This window comes from Strigops habroptila, chromosome 1, assembly GCF_004027225.2.
Source record: "Strigops habroptila isolate Jane chromosome 1, bStrHab1.2.pri, whole genome shotgun sequence".
NCBI classification, from domain to species: domain Eukaryota; kingdom Metazoa; phylum Chordata; class Aves; order Psittaciformes; family Psittacidae; genus Strigops; species Strigops habroptila.
This window is the reverse complement of record NC_044277.2, coordinates 11,529,397-11,545,668: the sequence shown is the minus strand read 5'-3', so window position 1 is coordinate 11,545,668 and position 16,272 is coordinate 11,529,397. Positions and strand designations below refer to the sequence as shown.

At 42.2% G+C, this 16,272-nt stretch overlaps 1 protein-coding gene across 20 annotated transcripts in view; it reads right to left on the bottom strand.

Moving 5' to 3' along the window:
- MTSS1 (MTSS I-BAR domain containing 1) overlaps positions 1–16,272 on the bottom strand; it is a 125,012-nt gene that overhangs the window by 15,948 nt on the left and 92,792 nt on the right. For 8 of the 20 annotated variants that reach the window (XM_030498461.1, XM_030498468.1, XM_030498507.1 and 5 more), the window contains 6 exons: positions 15,730–15,804; positions 10,063–10,074; positions 4,704–4,861; positions 3,331–3,438; positions 2,464–2,561; positions 225–435 (listed from right to left, as the gene is read on the bottom strand). In XM_030498461.1, coding sequence (XP_030354321.1) covers positions 225–435; positions 2,464–2,561; positions 3,331–3,438; positions 4,704–4,861; positions 10,063–10,074; positions 15,730–15,804 — 662 coding nt within the window. The remainder of the gene's footprint in view (positions 1–224; positions 436–2,463; positions 2,562–3,330; positions 3,439–4,703; positions 4,862–10,062; positions 10,075–15,729; positions 15,805–16,272) is intronic. The other 12 variants (XM_030498477.1, XM_030498516.1, XM_032920185.1 and 9 more) reach the window with 3 other exon arrangements.

Below are 16,272 nucleotides of genomic sequence, written 5' to 3'. Positions count from 1 at the left end.
ATCAACTCATCCCTTTTCTCAGGGATGCTGCAAAAGCAGCATAAATTACTCCAGCTAGAGGCCCAACTTTTAGATGGCTGAAGTGCAGTGAGACCAACCTTACCCTCAGTGCTTAACCTGACTCCAAGGTACCCCAAAACCACACCAGATCCTTTTTGTGAAAGGTGAGCCAAGTTAGAGAGTCCAGCTCACGCTCAGGTTTTTGTTCTCATGCTTGCACGTACCTGGTTAGGTGCTTCTGGTGGCATGGGGGATGGCGATTTGGACTGGAAAGCATCCTGGGACATGAATCCAGAATCATGGGAGGACACACTGGACAGCCTCATGGGTGCCTGCTGAGGCAGATTGGAGCTGCGATAGCGATAGTGTGAACTAGGTGAGTGCGAGTGCGAGCCACTGGACCGGGAATCACTACTGTTAACGCTGTTCAGACTGCTGTGAGAGACAAAAGGAACAAAGAAAGGAAAGGGGAGAGGAAAAGACACAAGGGCGGGGTGGGGAGAGACCCATATACAGTACAATTAACATTCCACATGTCTCTAGCAACAGGCAGCATAAACCGGAAAAGAAAAAATGTTGACAAATTAAATTTAAATATATATATATGCACATATATATCAGTAAAGAACCGTAAGCAGCTGCAGTATCCCTTACGACTAGAGAGAAAATGGCATTTTACCTTCAATTTTACTCAAATAATTGAATCCTGTAGCCACTCAGAGTTCAAAGTCAGGTTAGGGATGAAGGGATGGATCACTACATGCCCTCTAGCATTTGCTCAGCACTTGCACAAAACCCTCTGCTGATGGCTCTCTCCTGTTCCCAACTTACACCTTATTGCTCTCTCACCATGGCCCAAATTTTCAATGGGATCTCTAGCAAGGGGTCCAAAGGCATCACACTTCATCTAAAAGTCTGCCTCTAGACATGCCATTGCAGTCAGTCTAACCTAGTTAGCCCAGTCAGTCAGCAGGCAAACCGGTGAGGCTTTTGAAAGCAGCACTGAAACCCCATGCTTCAGAGTACCAGGAACAAGTTACACTCACATAAAGGCTACCTACCAGGAAAAAAGCATGTGATGGGACACTGAGTGAAGTCAAACCTCTGGGTACGTAGGTTTAATTAGTAAGATGGTCAGAGAATTAAAACTCCAAATGAATATCCATAAAAATATTTGAGTTTTCAAACAGAGAGATTCATTTTTAATCTCTAGTACCCCTGAATGACAGCAACGACATGCTAGCCACAATGGGGGAGCCTCTGAAGCTTCCTGCCGGGGCGGCTGAGCAGGACTAGCAGGATACATCAATCTAAAGGCAGCTTCCTACTTTCGCTGGCAGGAGCTGAAGGGATGGCTCTGAAGGATACAGTGGTGAGGACTGCACCTCCTGTTCACAAATGCCATGTACACAGAAGATGTCCAAGTCAGCTTGGAGCAGGGGAAGAGGAGATCTGCCTTGTTTTACCCATACACAACAGTCTGTTGCCATACAGGTTTTACCACACAAGAAGATGAGGTTGATTAGGAACAGATGATGGATTTTTGGGTTGGGTTTTTTTTTTGCCATTTTCTTTTACAGCTTCAGGATATTGCATCTTTAAGCCTGTGCTCATTGCTCTAAATATGCATGTTTTCACATATATATATAAAAGTACTGAAGGTTTTTTTATATATATCTGCATGCAGAGACAAGTAGGTACATAGGAGAAGTCATGTTCACTTGCTCTGACATGCTATAGGTAACTTTGCTCATACACAGGGAACCTGTAGTACATTATTCATAAAGCAAACTAAAAGGTAATCATTTGAGAGCAGCTAGAAAGGTGTTGAGCAGAATACACAATAGGATATCTTCCTTTTCAGTAAAAGGAAAGAGTAAATGTAGACACCAGGGTATGGGGGCAACATGCTAATAAACTGTTTTCTGAGAGAAAACAGTTTTTACAGAGAAAGCATAGACAGAATCCAGTGTTTCAACATATTCCAGGACAGCATTAGACAGCATTAAACAGTCAAAAAAACTTCTATCAAAAAAGCATTTCCATCTACCAGACTGATAGGGCAATTGCCAAGGACGTTTTTCCTTTTCAAACAGTTTAACTGATTAGTAACAGCTACTTAGAATAATCTAAAAAGTCATCACATGAAAAACAGAAAAGGAAATTCTGAATGAACAATTTCAGAGCTTAGATCACTACAGTCTGCTCTTTGACCTGAAATGGATTCAAGAGAACTGAATCAAAAGTATCTTCAAGTTGCCTTGAGTTCAAAAGTTGTTCAGTCATGCCCATCCTTTTTAATATTCCCAGTCACACACTTAAACGGATAAAGACCACGAGGGGTTGATTTCATTAAGAGCCATTATTTAAGATTTAAGAATGCATATAAATCCGTATCACAGTCTGAACTTGCCTCCCTTTGTCCCCAAACAGGTTAAAATTAAATATTACCAGTCTACTTACCTGCAAACACTAGATTTTCTGGACATGGTAGTACTGGGAGAGGATGGAGGAGTCTGATAAGACCAGCTGTAATCAGAACCTTTCAAATCTAAAATTACCTGATGAAAGATAATCAATAGCATCAAGGATGTGGAATTTTCCCCCCCCATTAACAGAAAGCATCTGCTCGTCATACAACATTCATCACCACAACAACCCTTCAGTGCCAACTGACCCAGTCTCAGTTCTCTTCCAGAACTACACTGTGTATATTGCTCAGAAGAGTCAGCTTCATCCTTAGCTTTTCAGGAGCTACCATACTTCAGCACTAGGGCTACCCGTGATGGAAAGCTCAGATTTGAATGGAAATATCTTCAAAGAGTAAACTGGAGATTTACTTTATGCATGCTGTTCTGTTTTGTTGGGGTTTTAATTCCCTAAAAAACCCATTACAGCCTTACAGTTTAAAAACTGTTGCATTTTAAAAAATTCATCAAAGATCCAATATTCAACCACAGCAGAGCTTCCCTCCTTTACACTCCATCAAGCTGCCTAATCCCAGCAATCTTGCAACCACATAAAGATAAGGATGCTCATATGTAAGGTGAGATGACACTCCTTCCTCTCTCTGCAGAAATTGGGCATCTTCATGTACTTCAAAGTGTCACTGCTACCACTTCACAGTGGTCTCACCAAATACTTCAGGAGCACTCAGTTAGCACTTCAAAATCTATTTTTTTTTTAAATCTATTGTTAAAAATGACCTTGCTGCAGAGAAGCATCTAAAAAACATAACATTGAGGCACTAAGTATGAGTAGTCAATATCCCTCCTAACACAAACAGAAAACTGGTACAAATAAAAATGTTTTCAGGTAACAAGAACTAACCTGTTCACTTGAAGATGGCAACTTGTGTGGATCCATGGTGAGACTTTTCAGGTCATCTGATATGGTTTGTAAATGGGTTATTTCTCCTAGCATTGATATTTCTTCTTCCTGAAAAGACAAAAGAGCAAGACTAATCACAGCCTTGGTTTTAAACATCACACCTGCAACCCAGTACATGACCACCTTCTTTTTGCGGATGACTGTGGGCATGCCCAGCAGAGCTGCTTTTTCTTTGCCCATTAAGCAATCATTTCTTATGAAAGAGGACTGAAAATATTAGAGTGTAATAACTACTTTAAGATTGCTGTAAGTTCTGAGGCCCAGCAATCGTTTCTCTCATCAATGAGATAAATAAGTCTCAGCCTTCTTTTTGTGACATCTTCAGAAAAAGAGTGTCACTTCTGCTGCATTTGGAAAAGACTTAACTCTTCTACGTACATTAACTAATATGCCCTAAGGATTTGAACCTTGAACATAAACAGGGATTAAACTCATGCTTTTTGCTAGTTTTTGGAAACTTTGAGATAAAGGCACTACCCAGGTACAGAGCATTAGTACATCTATGATTCGTTTTGGCTCAAGATACATCAACAGCTAACTCAGATGATTCCTGCACTGTAAATTACCATGGTAATACCTTAGCTACCATGGTAATTTCATCCAGGTCCTCAGAGTCTGGAACTCACCTCCTCCTGCTCAGCTGTCACCTCCCTACTTCCCTAAGCATGGTTTTCTGTTAAGACTGATGCTCTTTGTAAACAGGCATTGGGAACATTTTCCCAGTACACTAGAGACCTTTCAGAAATGCATCATGCTTGCACAAAGCCATAAACGATTCATCAGTGGGCTTCAGACAACTTCAGATGATGACAATATACCCAAACCTTTTCAATGAACTGAAAAAGCTGTCATGTAGGAGGAAAAGAGCTACCAGAAAACTGTATGGAAGCAGCCTGCAATCTGTCAGATAATGTCATCTTAAACACACAGGGGAGGTCTTGAAACATTTATCAGTCCTAGGACTGGAGTAGTGGTAAGGAAGATTTATATTAAAGTGGGATGTTAAGGAAAAAAGCAGTGGAAAAACTGCCTTAGCAATGTCTCAGGTTGGTATGCATAAGGAACTCAGGCCCACTTAAGTCTTTGTGCCCATTGTTTCCCCATTAGCCATCTTGAAAGAATTCAGTGCCAGCTGAATTACTCCAAATACCTAAAAGAAAGGTCCTGACTCTTCTCACTTTCTAGGCAGAGACACAGGTTGAATTTTGGCTCTAAAAATTTATTCTTAAGACATAAAGAGCTACTCTTTTTAGAGGCTTTTGGCCATTTATCTGATTTGTGAATTGTACTGACTTAAAATGGAGAGCTCTTACTATCACAGGGCGCAGCATGGAGATGAAAGCACAGAATCGACCGCGCTCCTCGATCAGAGCTTTTCTGACAGCTTGCTTCTCGGTTTCTTCAAGCAGCAGGTACTTATCATTGACATCTTGTAAAGCACTATCCAACTGGGGCTGAATGTCACCCCGTCCTGCATGGAGGAAACAATCAAGAGTACATATTGTCAAAACTGTGGATCTCCATAGAGGAAACCTCATTTTCAGCCAGCACTGCTGCTGGATTGTGCTTTTGCAATGCAAGTCTCAAACAGAATTTTCCCTTCTTTCGAATTAGTAAGTGGGATTTTTTTCCCAACTAAATCAAGCATTTTATAGAATTTTTTCCCCCTTTTGCCCTGAATATAAATCCAGATCAATTTAAAAGGTTTCAACAAGCCAAAGACAGCATTTCACATAAAGAATTTCTCAGTGTAGGAACCCTTCACATCATCCTTGCTGAAAATCAACATCTTACTAACTGGGAGAGCATTAATCACTAACTGCAGGTATATTCCTCTTCCTTCCTGCTTTAGGAAGTAAAACTACCTACTTGACTTGTCATTAACAAGGTCCAAATGACAACTTTGCAGAGTCACTAAATGAGTGCATGGATCTCCTATATGAGATGGTTTTAAGGACATGTTACTGGTCAGGGGATCATTGGCTTCAAGTATGCTACAGAAGCAACTACTAAAACTGTTTTCTTTGTTCCAAAGTCCAAAACAAAAAAAACTTATCAGCATCTCAAACACACATTAATGTCCAGTATCTATGGAAACAAAAAAGAAAACAATGAAAAACCTCCAATGTTTTGCAATCAAAAATCTTCACTCTCTTAATTTAGTCAACTCATAATACCAAAACCTTCCGTGATGGTTAAGTACCTTATTCTGCACCAACTGCATGCTCTGCATCATGCCAAAAAATTTACTCCTTTAGGAATGAAGAGCTGCTGCTCAGCTTTAGTGTTACTGAGCCAACAATGTCACAGTTGCAAGATGTTTTCATGCACCCCTAAATATTTTAAAGAACCTCAGTTGTGTAAATCTGACTCAGATTTCCCAGAAACACCATCACATGCAAACTGAGTATCCAGGTATGTATCCATGACACTGTTACTGAACACCAGGAAGGTAAATTGAAAAATGGTAGGTGAGTTACAAGCAGCTACCCAAAATCAATTTTTATGGACAATAACCCTTCTGCATGGAGGATTTAAAGCCATGCGCAAGAGGAAGAAAAAGGTCTCTTGATGCGTGTAGTACACAATGCAGATGGCTCAAGGTCAGGGTTACAAAACCTTTGCCTTATTACCATATGTGTTTCTTCAATACTCCAGAGCAAGGTAAAGTCATCAGCTCCCCTGCCCTGAAACACAGCCAGAGCTGCAGGAAAGACAGCAGCGACGGAAGCAAAGAGAACCACACTGGTTTAGTGACATTACAGACTGGAGACACACAAATCTCTGTACAGAGTTAGACACAGCCCAGATAAAACTGCACAGACACCCACAAGCAGAGCTCTGGGATGAATTCTTGAAGAATCACATGCAGCGCAACACGGGCACAGCCACTGCCACGTCTACCTGGGTACCAAACTGCCAGCAGAACACCCAGTGTCTGATCCTGTAGGTGAGGCTCACTGGTGTATTGTGGCCATAAAGCTGTTTTGGAAGTAAACAGCTCTAATAGAAATGGAGTCTGAAGTTGCAGTCACCTGCCTCCTCTCTCACAAGTAGCATCTGCCAGAAGTAAGTTATAGAAGAGTTGTGCTTAACTCCCTGAAGGTCCTGTTCCTTCTCATCTGTCATCTTTGTCTAGAAGACAAACTGAGCCCTTCTGCTTGAAGACTGTTCTGTACATTTCAGGCTCTTCCCCATAGTCTTCTTTGCTATCAGATGCAGCAATTACACTGCATCTGATTCTATACTTCTCTGGAATTGCTCTTTCAAATTCCTTACGAAACTGAGACCTGTGTTATTGCTCAGACCCCTTATTTTGAGGGCTGCCTGGAAATTACAACAGGCAAAATAACCTCCTGTTATTTTGGCTCACTGGCTCACTCTCATGAGTGCACCAAATGCAGAATATATTAGTTGCAAACTAAATCGCATACTCATTTGTTCAGCACTGGAGAACGGCTGTAAACGTTCAGCTGCTCCACCATATGATCATGCACATAACACAGTAAATCCTTGTTAAATGCATTCACCTACACAGTGAGAAGACACACACTTAGAAAGCAACTGGACTTCATTGATAAAGTGGGTTTAATTATAGTGAATTTTGGTAATTTATGTGGACCTCACAGAGCACCACATCTTGGACCAGAGCAAAAAGAGCACCCAAAACATGGGGTAAAAATAAACCTCATTTGCACCTGTGTTACTCAATCCAACAGTTACCAGGATAACGTTCATCTGTGTATTTTAAACCTTAGACAAAAGCGTGTGTAAAACTGCATTGCTCTCCTACATCCTCTGCAAAGGATGCACAGACCTGGTTTTATGCTATGGCTCTTGGGCATCTACAGTCAGTGGAAACACACAAGCTGTCTGGGGTATAACTCAGAGCCGGAAACAAGCTTAGGTGAATCACTCAGATGAGGCTCTGATGTCAGATGTTTACATGGCATGAATACAGCTCCTGATATCTCCTTCCAACTCACCTTTTAGGAGCAGGAAAGCTTTATTAACATTCTTTGAAAGCTCCCAAATGCAGACATCATGCTATCAAGTCTTTTGAAATCAGGCGTTAACTCGTCCCACTCCCTGAATCACCAGCTGCCTTCCATGGCACTCAGCTTGGGAATGTGAGGGACAAGATCTCTGCCCAATTTAACCAATTTCCTTTGCTAAGCAGAGCAGAGCACATCCCCTCAACAGCATCCCCTCAACAGCAAAAACGGGTGATGGGCAATCACCCAGAGGACGATTGCCCATCACCTCTGCTCCTCACCTACCCTGGGACTCTTCTAGTTTGAATCCACTGCTCATCTCAGAAGGGAACACTGACCACTAGAGAGCAATGCAATTCTTTTCCTCTTTCAGTTACGAGGAGGTCACTTGTCTATGGTATCCCTGACAAATGACTGCACTATTTTTGCTGTGGTCATGAAGCACACTCTCATAAGGAACATCAGCAATTGATGATTCTCTCCATCCCGCATTCTCTGGCCTTCAGGTTACCCGTTTGGAAACATTTCCAAACCAACACAACTATCTAATGCAAGAAAATGGTTCCAGATCAGTCTCATCATGGGGCAGCTGTAGAAGTACACCAGGAAGGACACTCCTACCCCAGCTGCAGACAGGTCTGAATGACCCACGAAAGCAATCAGCATTAGCAATGGTCAACAGCATCAAATGTAGTCACAGCTCTCTGGTCTGCAACCAGCCAGACATGAATGGGATGTAGGGATGGTTCTGCAGAGCATGCCCGGTTGCACACGGAAGGACAAGTCAACAATCTGAAAACCAAGGAGAAATCCAATCCCAGCCTTTCTCACAGTGGAGCTCTGGTGCTGCAGAGAGGAACAGAAATGCAACACCAGAAGTTGTGGACTGACTTCTCCAATAGCAGCATGCTCCAATAGCCCGGGGATTTGTGGATTGACACAGACAAGTAACAGCTAATGAACTGCAGAGAGCTCAACTGCTTCTCATCAATATTAACATGAATCCACTGCAACTCCAAGGACAGTCTTCATATGCCACCTTCAGAGGATGTACTTCACATCATTACTGTGACGTGCAAGTGCTTTAAAGGACCAGCATGCATTAGAACCTCAGGTTTACAGTGTTCTGTGTGAATCCTGGCTGAAAGCCTCACACACCTTCTTACAAAATCACTGTTGGAAAACAACTTTAGTAAAGGAAATGTATTAGGGAGAAGGGAAAAGGTAAATCTAATTTTCAACCCAATTCCATGCCTGTATTTTATATGACATCTTAAACTAGCAAAGCTGTCAGTAACAGGAAAGGAGAACAGTGATTTTAAAATGCTCTCAGTGCAACTCTGACTGCAAAAGTTAATGCTGTTATTGGCAAAGTAAAACATTGGTGAATCATTATTATTGCAGCAAATAATGGTGACATAATTGCTTTCCACATTCTGACTTAAAGAATGCTCCCTTGCACTTTTTTAGGTGTCTGCACAGAATGTGAATAATCAATATTGGACACTTTACCCGCAGTGGCAAAATTTACAGTGTATGAGACAATGCTGAGTACACTGATACAAACCAAAGTCATTCATCCCCAAATCAGCTCTGCAAGAGCATACCTGCCAGGATGAACAACCACTCTAAGTCCTGCACAGTGAAGCCAACAAATAAACTAATACAGATCTAAGCTGAGAATGGAAAAATTCTGCCACAAATAGGTGGAAAAAAGTGGAAAACCTCATTGCTGGGGTTAAGTGCAGACCCCTTCAGCCACCAAATCTGAGTCTTTCTGGTGGCCACTGGAGATCTAAGTTGTCCTTAAAAGAAAAGTTCCAAGTTACCAAAGGGAACTTCCAGCTTGAATTACAATCCAGGAAAAACACGAAGTGTGGTCTCAAAAAAGGGGACAAGCAGCAGGCACCAGGGTGCCCAGCTCCAGGAGCCCCACTGAGGTGCCTCAGCCAGGGTTACGGTCAATTTATCTCATCAATCCAGGCTTCTCCAAAGGGCAACACCTACATCATCACACTTACAAGGGGAGGTAAGATTATTTCTCTCAAACTCAGAAACACCACGTTTCACTCACACAAAATCTCAAGGCAGCTACTTTAAATTTGCAATAAAACTTGAACAGCATTCCAATTTAAACAGATTTGAGATGGGATCAAGCAGGAGACAATTGCGATGCTGATTTCCACCCCTTCCCCAGCACGCAGTTAAATATGGTGATTTCTTATCTATTGGTTAAGAAAGGTGCATGCGATTTTCAGAAAGAGGGGGACTCGGATCACAGGTTTACAAAGAACAACACTAAGGACTTTAAGCTCTAGACTTTAAAAGTAATATTAACAATAAGATATTCAGTTATTCGAACATGACCTTGATGACGTGTCTATTCCATTTAACTTCTCCCCCAACTGTGACATGACTTATCAGTCCATGTTAATCCCTTGCTAAAATAAACCAGAGGTTTATCTACAATACCGATTTTCTTCTTTTACAGCGTTCCAATTAGATGCCAAAAGAAAATAAATCAAAAAACGGTTTGTTCATTAAGATTAAGTGATATTTTAGTAGTTTCATTAGAAATTAAAGTCTAGGCAGTTAGTTGAGACCAGACACCATAAAGAGGCCACAGCAAGGGCTACAATAAACCAGCCACCAGGGTTACAGCATGGCACAGACTTACCCAGAGCCTCAGCTGTCAGGCAGGTGCGCATGGTGAGAAATTGCAGGACACAAAATTGACACAGAAAGGAAAATAAAAAAAGTCAAACTGGTATTCCAGCATTCCTGGAGTTCAGACATTATCATCAGCGCCAAGACAAGAGACCGAGCAGTTTGCACTAGGCTATTCTGACTTCTTCCATTGCTGATAAAGGCATTAGCTTTGCTTCCTGATGAGCTGCTGCAAATTAAACTCCCAGTTATTTACCATATGGTTTTATTTTAAGAGACTTTAAGCAGTTTAGGAACTTTGTTCAGCTTGCAGATCCCTAAGCGAGAACATGTTAACCCTGCTTCAGAGAAAGTGCATAACACAGACAACCGTCAAACTCTGGTCAAGCTGATGAAGTGGCACAAAGCTCAGCCCCTCGCAGGGAGAGGGAACTCAGACTTACAAACCTCTAGGTGGGTGCTGCCCTACTAACCACAGTGCTTTTTGATGTTCTCTACTGCAATTACAGTAATAGATTGTTAATTAAATGAACAGCTAATTGCTGATGCAATGTGGAAGAACATCAAACAGATTAACCATGATATGTAGATTTTAATTGAAAAACTTTATATATAATGTTTTGCAATAAACCTGGCTTGCTGTCAAAAAGAGGGAACTGTTGAGAGGCATTCAAAGCTCAAGGAATGAAAATAAACCAAAGAAATAACTCCAGTCATGGATTTTGCAACATATTTTCACTGAATTTGCTGAAGGGGAGCTTACATTACAAGGAAAAAAGAACATCAAAAACCCCCTCAGGCACCACGGCCTCATCCACACAGGGTTTTTCCCCTGCAACAGGTAAGGGTAATTTTCTCATTAGCTTCCCTCCTGAGCTGTATCACACCAACTCTACAGCGAGTCCTGGCTCTCACTTCAGTCATCATGCCACACTTGACCAGTTTAGAGGAACCAGGGAATCTCCCACTGGAGAAAGGGTCTGGGCATGGGTCCTCCCTCCCCAGCCAGCCATTCCACACCAGGCATGTGCCAAGTATAGAAACAGTGCAAAGTACTTGAATGAGAAGGTCAACATGTGCTCTAAGACCTGAGATGTTCTTTGGTTGTAATTACGTTGAAGAGCTTTGTTTTTCAGTTAAGAGTCATGCAAACATCCTGGAGAGCAGTGTACCAATACTACAGTTTCAAAGACCAGAGTGTAACACAAAAAGGCTCTAAAATACAAACAGGTCATCTTTGCTAACCAGAAGGAGGGGAAGAAAAGGCACTTTTGGCAGTATTACAGTAGATGAATAATCATGGTTTTCTCCCTCAACTTCATTAAGAGTACTTTCCAAAACTGCTGCATACTCAAAACTAGAGGTTCTGAGTTTGGATACTCAGCGCTGCTGGGACAGAAGAACAAATGTACTGAATGTTAAGGGTACTCTGCAAAAACTTCTAGGAATGGCTTAAGAGATAAAAATCAGTTTTCACATTAACACGTGTTATACTATTGAGAGTGTTACATAGAACTCCTTTTCACAAATCCGCTTGGATTTCAACATTTCCACACACAATCACATGAAGAACCTGAAAATGAAACCTGCCAGTCGAGTTATAGGCAGAAGGGAAACCTGCCTAGTTAGTCATCAATAGCCAAGCTGAAATACAGAAAATAGAGCCAACATGCCCTCCAGATTTTCCATAGACATTCAGTTATATTTTAAGTTACTCACTGATTATTTATTTTAAACTAAGAATCATTAATTTCATTAACCTTCCAAAATGGTCACATGCGGAGCCACGGCTGCTGTCTCTGCTCTGAATTCAATATAGCATCAAGAGCTTCTAGCAGCTCTGGATCCACTTATGAGGCCTTGACTCAGCAGAAACCTAAACATGGAATTTGTTTTAAATATGTGCATAATTATCCTGCTGACTCAGGTTTGCTGGGCTGACTTCTGATGTCCAATGTTTGTCTGAAAACAAGGAGCAATTTAGAAGAGGTATGCAGTTCCATGCACTACACAGCTTCATCTGTTCGGATAAGAGCTAAGTTTCAGTGTTGGGGTGGGCAACAAGTCCTGTGAGCTTGTTTCCCTTGGAAACAAAGGTGTGAGGAAAGGATGCACCTTGAAGACCACCATGATACCCCCAGGACTGCATGGATCTGGGAAGTTCACCAGCATCCTACTGAGACTTCATATATTTAGACTACATATGGGCTTATCTTTTTAATAGTTGAAGACAAGAAAAAGAAGGAAAATGATCCCTGTAAGGTCTTTTGAAATGCAAGCCCTTCATTTACACACAGACTTGTCATTCTACCAGATAGGCTCTTGCAAACTTCCAAAAAGGACCCCAAACACCTTTTTGTTTTATTGGGAAAGCTTGGTGTTTTCCCCATCACTTCAAGCTTTGGAAACACCTTCACTGCAATTAACACACTTGCCCTGCAAACATAATTTCTAAGCAATTATCTTAAATGCCCAGCATGAACTTTCGACTTGGCCACATGGAACCAGAACAAACAGACCATGCATAAGACAAAGACCAGGTGAATCCCAATGTATCAGCCTCTTACAGTGCTAAGGTGGGGTGCCCAACCTTGTGGTGCTCCTGTCAGGACAAGCCATGCAGCCCATGGCCCTCTCTCCCAAACACCCCTGGGATGCAGGCAAGGAGCTGCTCCGCATGCTGCAGACATGGGCTACAAGCGGGAGCCTCTGCGGCCTGATGTGGCAGGGAGGGAGGACACCATTGCCATGACACGAATGAGAAAAGTAGAGGGTTATATTCGAGTTCCCAGATCTGAAACTGCCCAAAGCAGAAGAAAACCACTTTCCCATCCAGTCACAGCAGAAAAAGCTTGAAGGGCGTTTTTTAGTAGCATGCACAGTATTTAAGCGAATCCAGAATTCAGCAAACATCTCACTTGCCCACAGATGATCATAAGGTTAAGTCAAAAATAGCCTTACAAGCAGTAGGAAGGAAATGAATGGGTTGGTTTAGAGTTCCCATAGGTGAGTCAGGAACTTTACAGAAAAATGAAAGGGACAGGGCCTGCTTGAGGAAGAACAGAACAGAAGATGTAAGTCTGAGCAACAGGGAAACAAGAGAGGACACAGTAAGACATTCATGCACTCAGCCACATGCCTGCCAGGACTGTTTCATCCTCCCCATAGTTCAAATCTCATCCGTGACCTAAAGCAGAACCACTACTGCAGCTTGATAATTTTAGATTTTTTTTATCCCTCAGTGACAGGAAAAGCAATATAACTTCACCAGACAGCACATTAAACAAATCTGTCACGGTGAGTGCATACAAAATAGTTTTCACAACATTTGACATTGCACTTAGACCAATGCTTTAGTTCTTTAAGGTAGGGATCAGAAAGGAGAAGAGGGGAAAAAGCATTTGCTACTTTTTTTCTTCTGTATTTAACCTCTGTAGGTGACTTGCAAGAGGACAAGAACTTCCTCCCGCCTGCTCATGCTGGGAACCCACAGCGCCAGCATTCATTCTCACAGCCACAGGAGCCTGAACACCTCACTGCATCTCTCCTCCCCAGGGGCCACAAGAACAACTCTCAACTCATCACAAACATTGCAGCTCTTCCCTTCCCCTGTACTGGCTACCTGGGAGTCTTCATCACTTCCACCTTCCCTGTGTACATCCCTCTGCAACCAGCTTTAACCCCACCGAGTCCCGCTGGGCTTGTGCTCCGGACCCGAACGCCATGTGTCTCTGTGACAGCAGTTCCAAGGGAGGCAGCACAGAAATACAGCAGGTTCATTAACAACTCCAAAAGCATGTCAGAACAGCAAAATTAAGCAAGGGAATGACATTAAAAAAGAGAAAAAATACTTCAATTGTAGCATGGCTGCTATAAAAATGACAGCAAAATGAGGCCTGTTCCACTCCCTGAATAAAGATGTTTAATCCTGAAGGAGGACAAGACACCAGTGTGCTGACCCTCATTGCTAGACACAGCACACATCTGAGGAGGGAGATAGAAAATTCAAGGAGGAAGGCCACTTGCTTTAACCACCAGTGACAGACAACCTGGCAACTGCAGTGTAAGAGTGGGGGTTTATTTCCAGAAAGCTTTAAGTGCTTCTCTCTCCTCTTCCCACCTTACAGAAAATGCTGTCTCCTCCTCCAAGACTGCAGATTGGTTTACTCAATACTCAGAAGCAGGATAAAAGGGAGATGGAGCCAAATAGCTGTCAATGCACAGAAACAGGTTCAAAAAATGATTCTTTCTTCCCAGATCACAGACATGCTTTTCTCAGCTCTCATTACCATGCACTGAGGGGCTGTTTGTATCTCATGGGGACAAGAAGCAATGAGACTAGAAAAGGGGGGTGGTGGGGAGGAGAAAGGAAAAGAAATGGAAGGAACATCACGGACTCTCTAAAGCTGTTGGTCTGAAGTCAGAAAATCTATGACACAAAATGAGAAACATACTTACACATCACCCCAAAATAAAACCGTATCACAAAAAATCGTATCCCCCTAAAGGTGACCATTTTGATTTAAAACACAGAACTTTTCCAAGGACAGACACACAGAGCCTACTGAGCTAAGCTCCCTCTTGTTGGCTTCAACCTCTCCCTTCCTCATCCCTCATCTAAAGTCAGCTAGAATTCAAAAGCAGTTTTCCAATCATGTGGCTTTCAACCAGCATTATTATTGACTCACCTATTTAGGAAGGACAGTCAGAGACAGCTCTCCTGTTCTGGATAACACTTACACCATTTAAAAGGTTCAAGAAACTCCCCACCCCAGCATTTATTTTGCTTGTCCCTGGGCTGAAAGTTTTTAGGCAGGAGGAGAAGGACAAGTCACAACCTGCAGGCTGAGAGCTGCTCAGAGCACATTTCCTACCCGGCTGGGAAGAGCCTAGTGCGGGAAAGGGAACCAGAAAGTCTGCTTCTGTATGTGCTCCCCATCATTTTCCCAAAGCCTGGTGGGGTCTGCACTTGGGCAAGTAAACCCCTCAGTGCTGGCAATGCTGCAGCTACCAGCGATGCATGTTTCCATTAGCGTGATGATGAAACTTCTGTGACAAGATGGTAGTGGAAGAGCAACAGGAGCCTGAGATTCAGCTGCTAAAAGAGACAGACCCCCTTTGTGGAGAACTCCCTTTCTTTTCTTACTCATCTTTAGTTTTCTATGGTTGCCAAGCGCCCTCCTCCTGACAACAACCCATGCCACCTTCTCACACCAAGGAGTAAGGTAAGGTTTAGGAGATTATAGGATGTTAAAAAAAAGATCAAGCAGAAAGGTGGTAAAAGGGGAGAACAGTGAGAAACGTTAATAGTTACAGAACATTTACATAATGGCTTTTTTCCTATTATTCCAAAAGGTTCTAGAAAATTTTACAGGTATCTGCACAAGCCGTGTTACAGTGGCAACGTTCCTAACAGGAGCAAGTTAGCAGCAAGCGCTCTATTTTAAACCATGATTGACTTTGTACAGTTTTAAGGCTTTTGTACAAGAACATTAGACAGCAGCTTCAGAATATGATTTAAATGACACACAGTAATTGTAGCCTGGTGCTCAAGTACATACCAGGAATACATTACAGGGGACCAAACTGTTACAGTAGAAAGTCCTATCGCTGTTCAATCTTTGCCAATGAGCAGAGCACAAAAGGGTTTTAGCAGTACAAGTATGAAGCAAGTTACCTTTCTTTGCTTTCTTCTGTAGCTTCAGTGTATCAGACGATTTCTTTTTGATCTCTTGGCGGGCCTTTTTGTATTCTAAAAAACCACATAGTCTCCATTATCAACATACTCGATGTCAAAATGAATGTTTTTCACAGAAAAGGCTCTGTTTAAAGACGTCAGACTACAAATTTTAGGAGGACAGCTACTATTAATCAAAGCAACTGAGAACTTGCATTTTGCAGTGCCTATACATTTGGCTTAATATAACATTCTAGGGTGTGAGCACATTCACATACCAAAATCTTTCCCAAATAAACAAAGCCTTTACAGAAATAACAACTGAGAACACAGTACAAAATTAGAGTGCTTTTCGTTTCAGAGACTCATCGACTCTCAGGAATGGAAAACAGAGATGACAGGTTTCTCAAAACATCTGTGTTCAAAAACAAGTATCCAGAAACGGCAAAGCAGAGAATATCCTGTGATCCTTCTCCAGCATGAGAGCCAGGCAGAGGGTGCTAAATCTTTGCCCAAGGAAGGGTCACATTGCCAGCTCTTTCT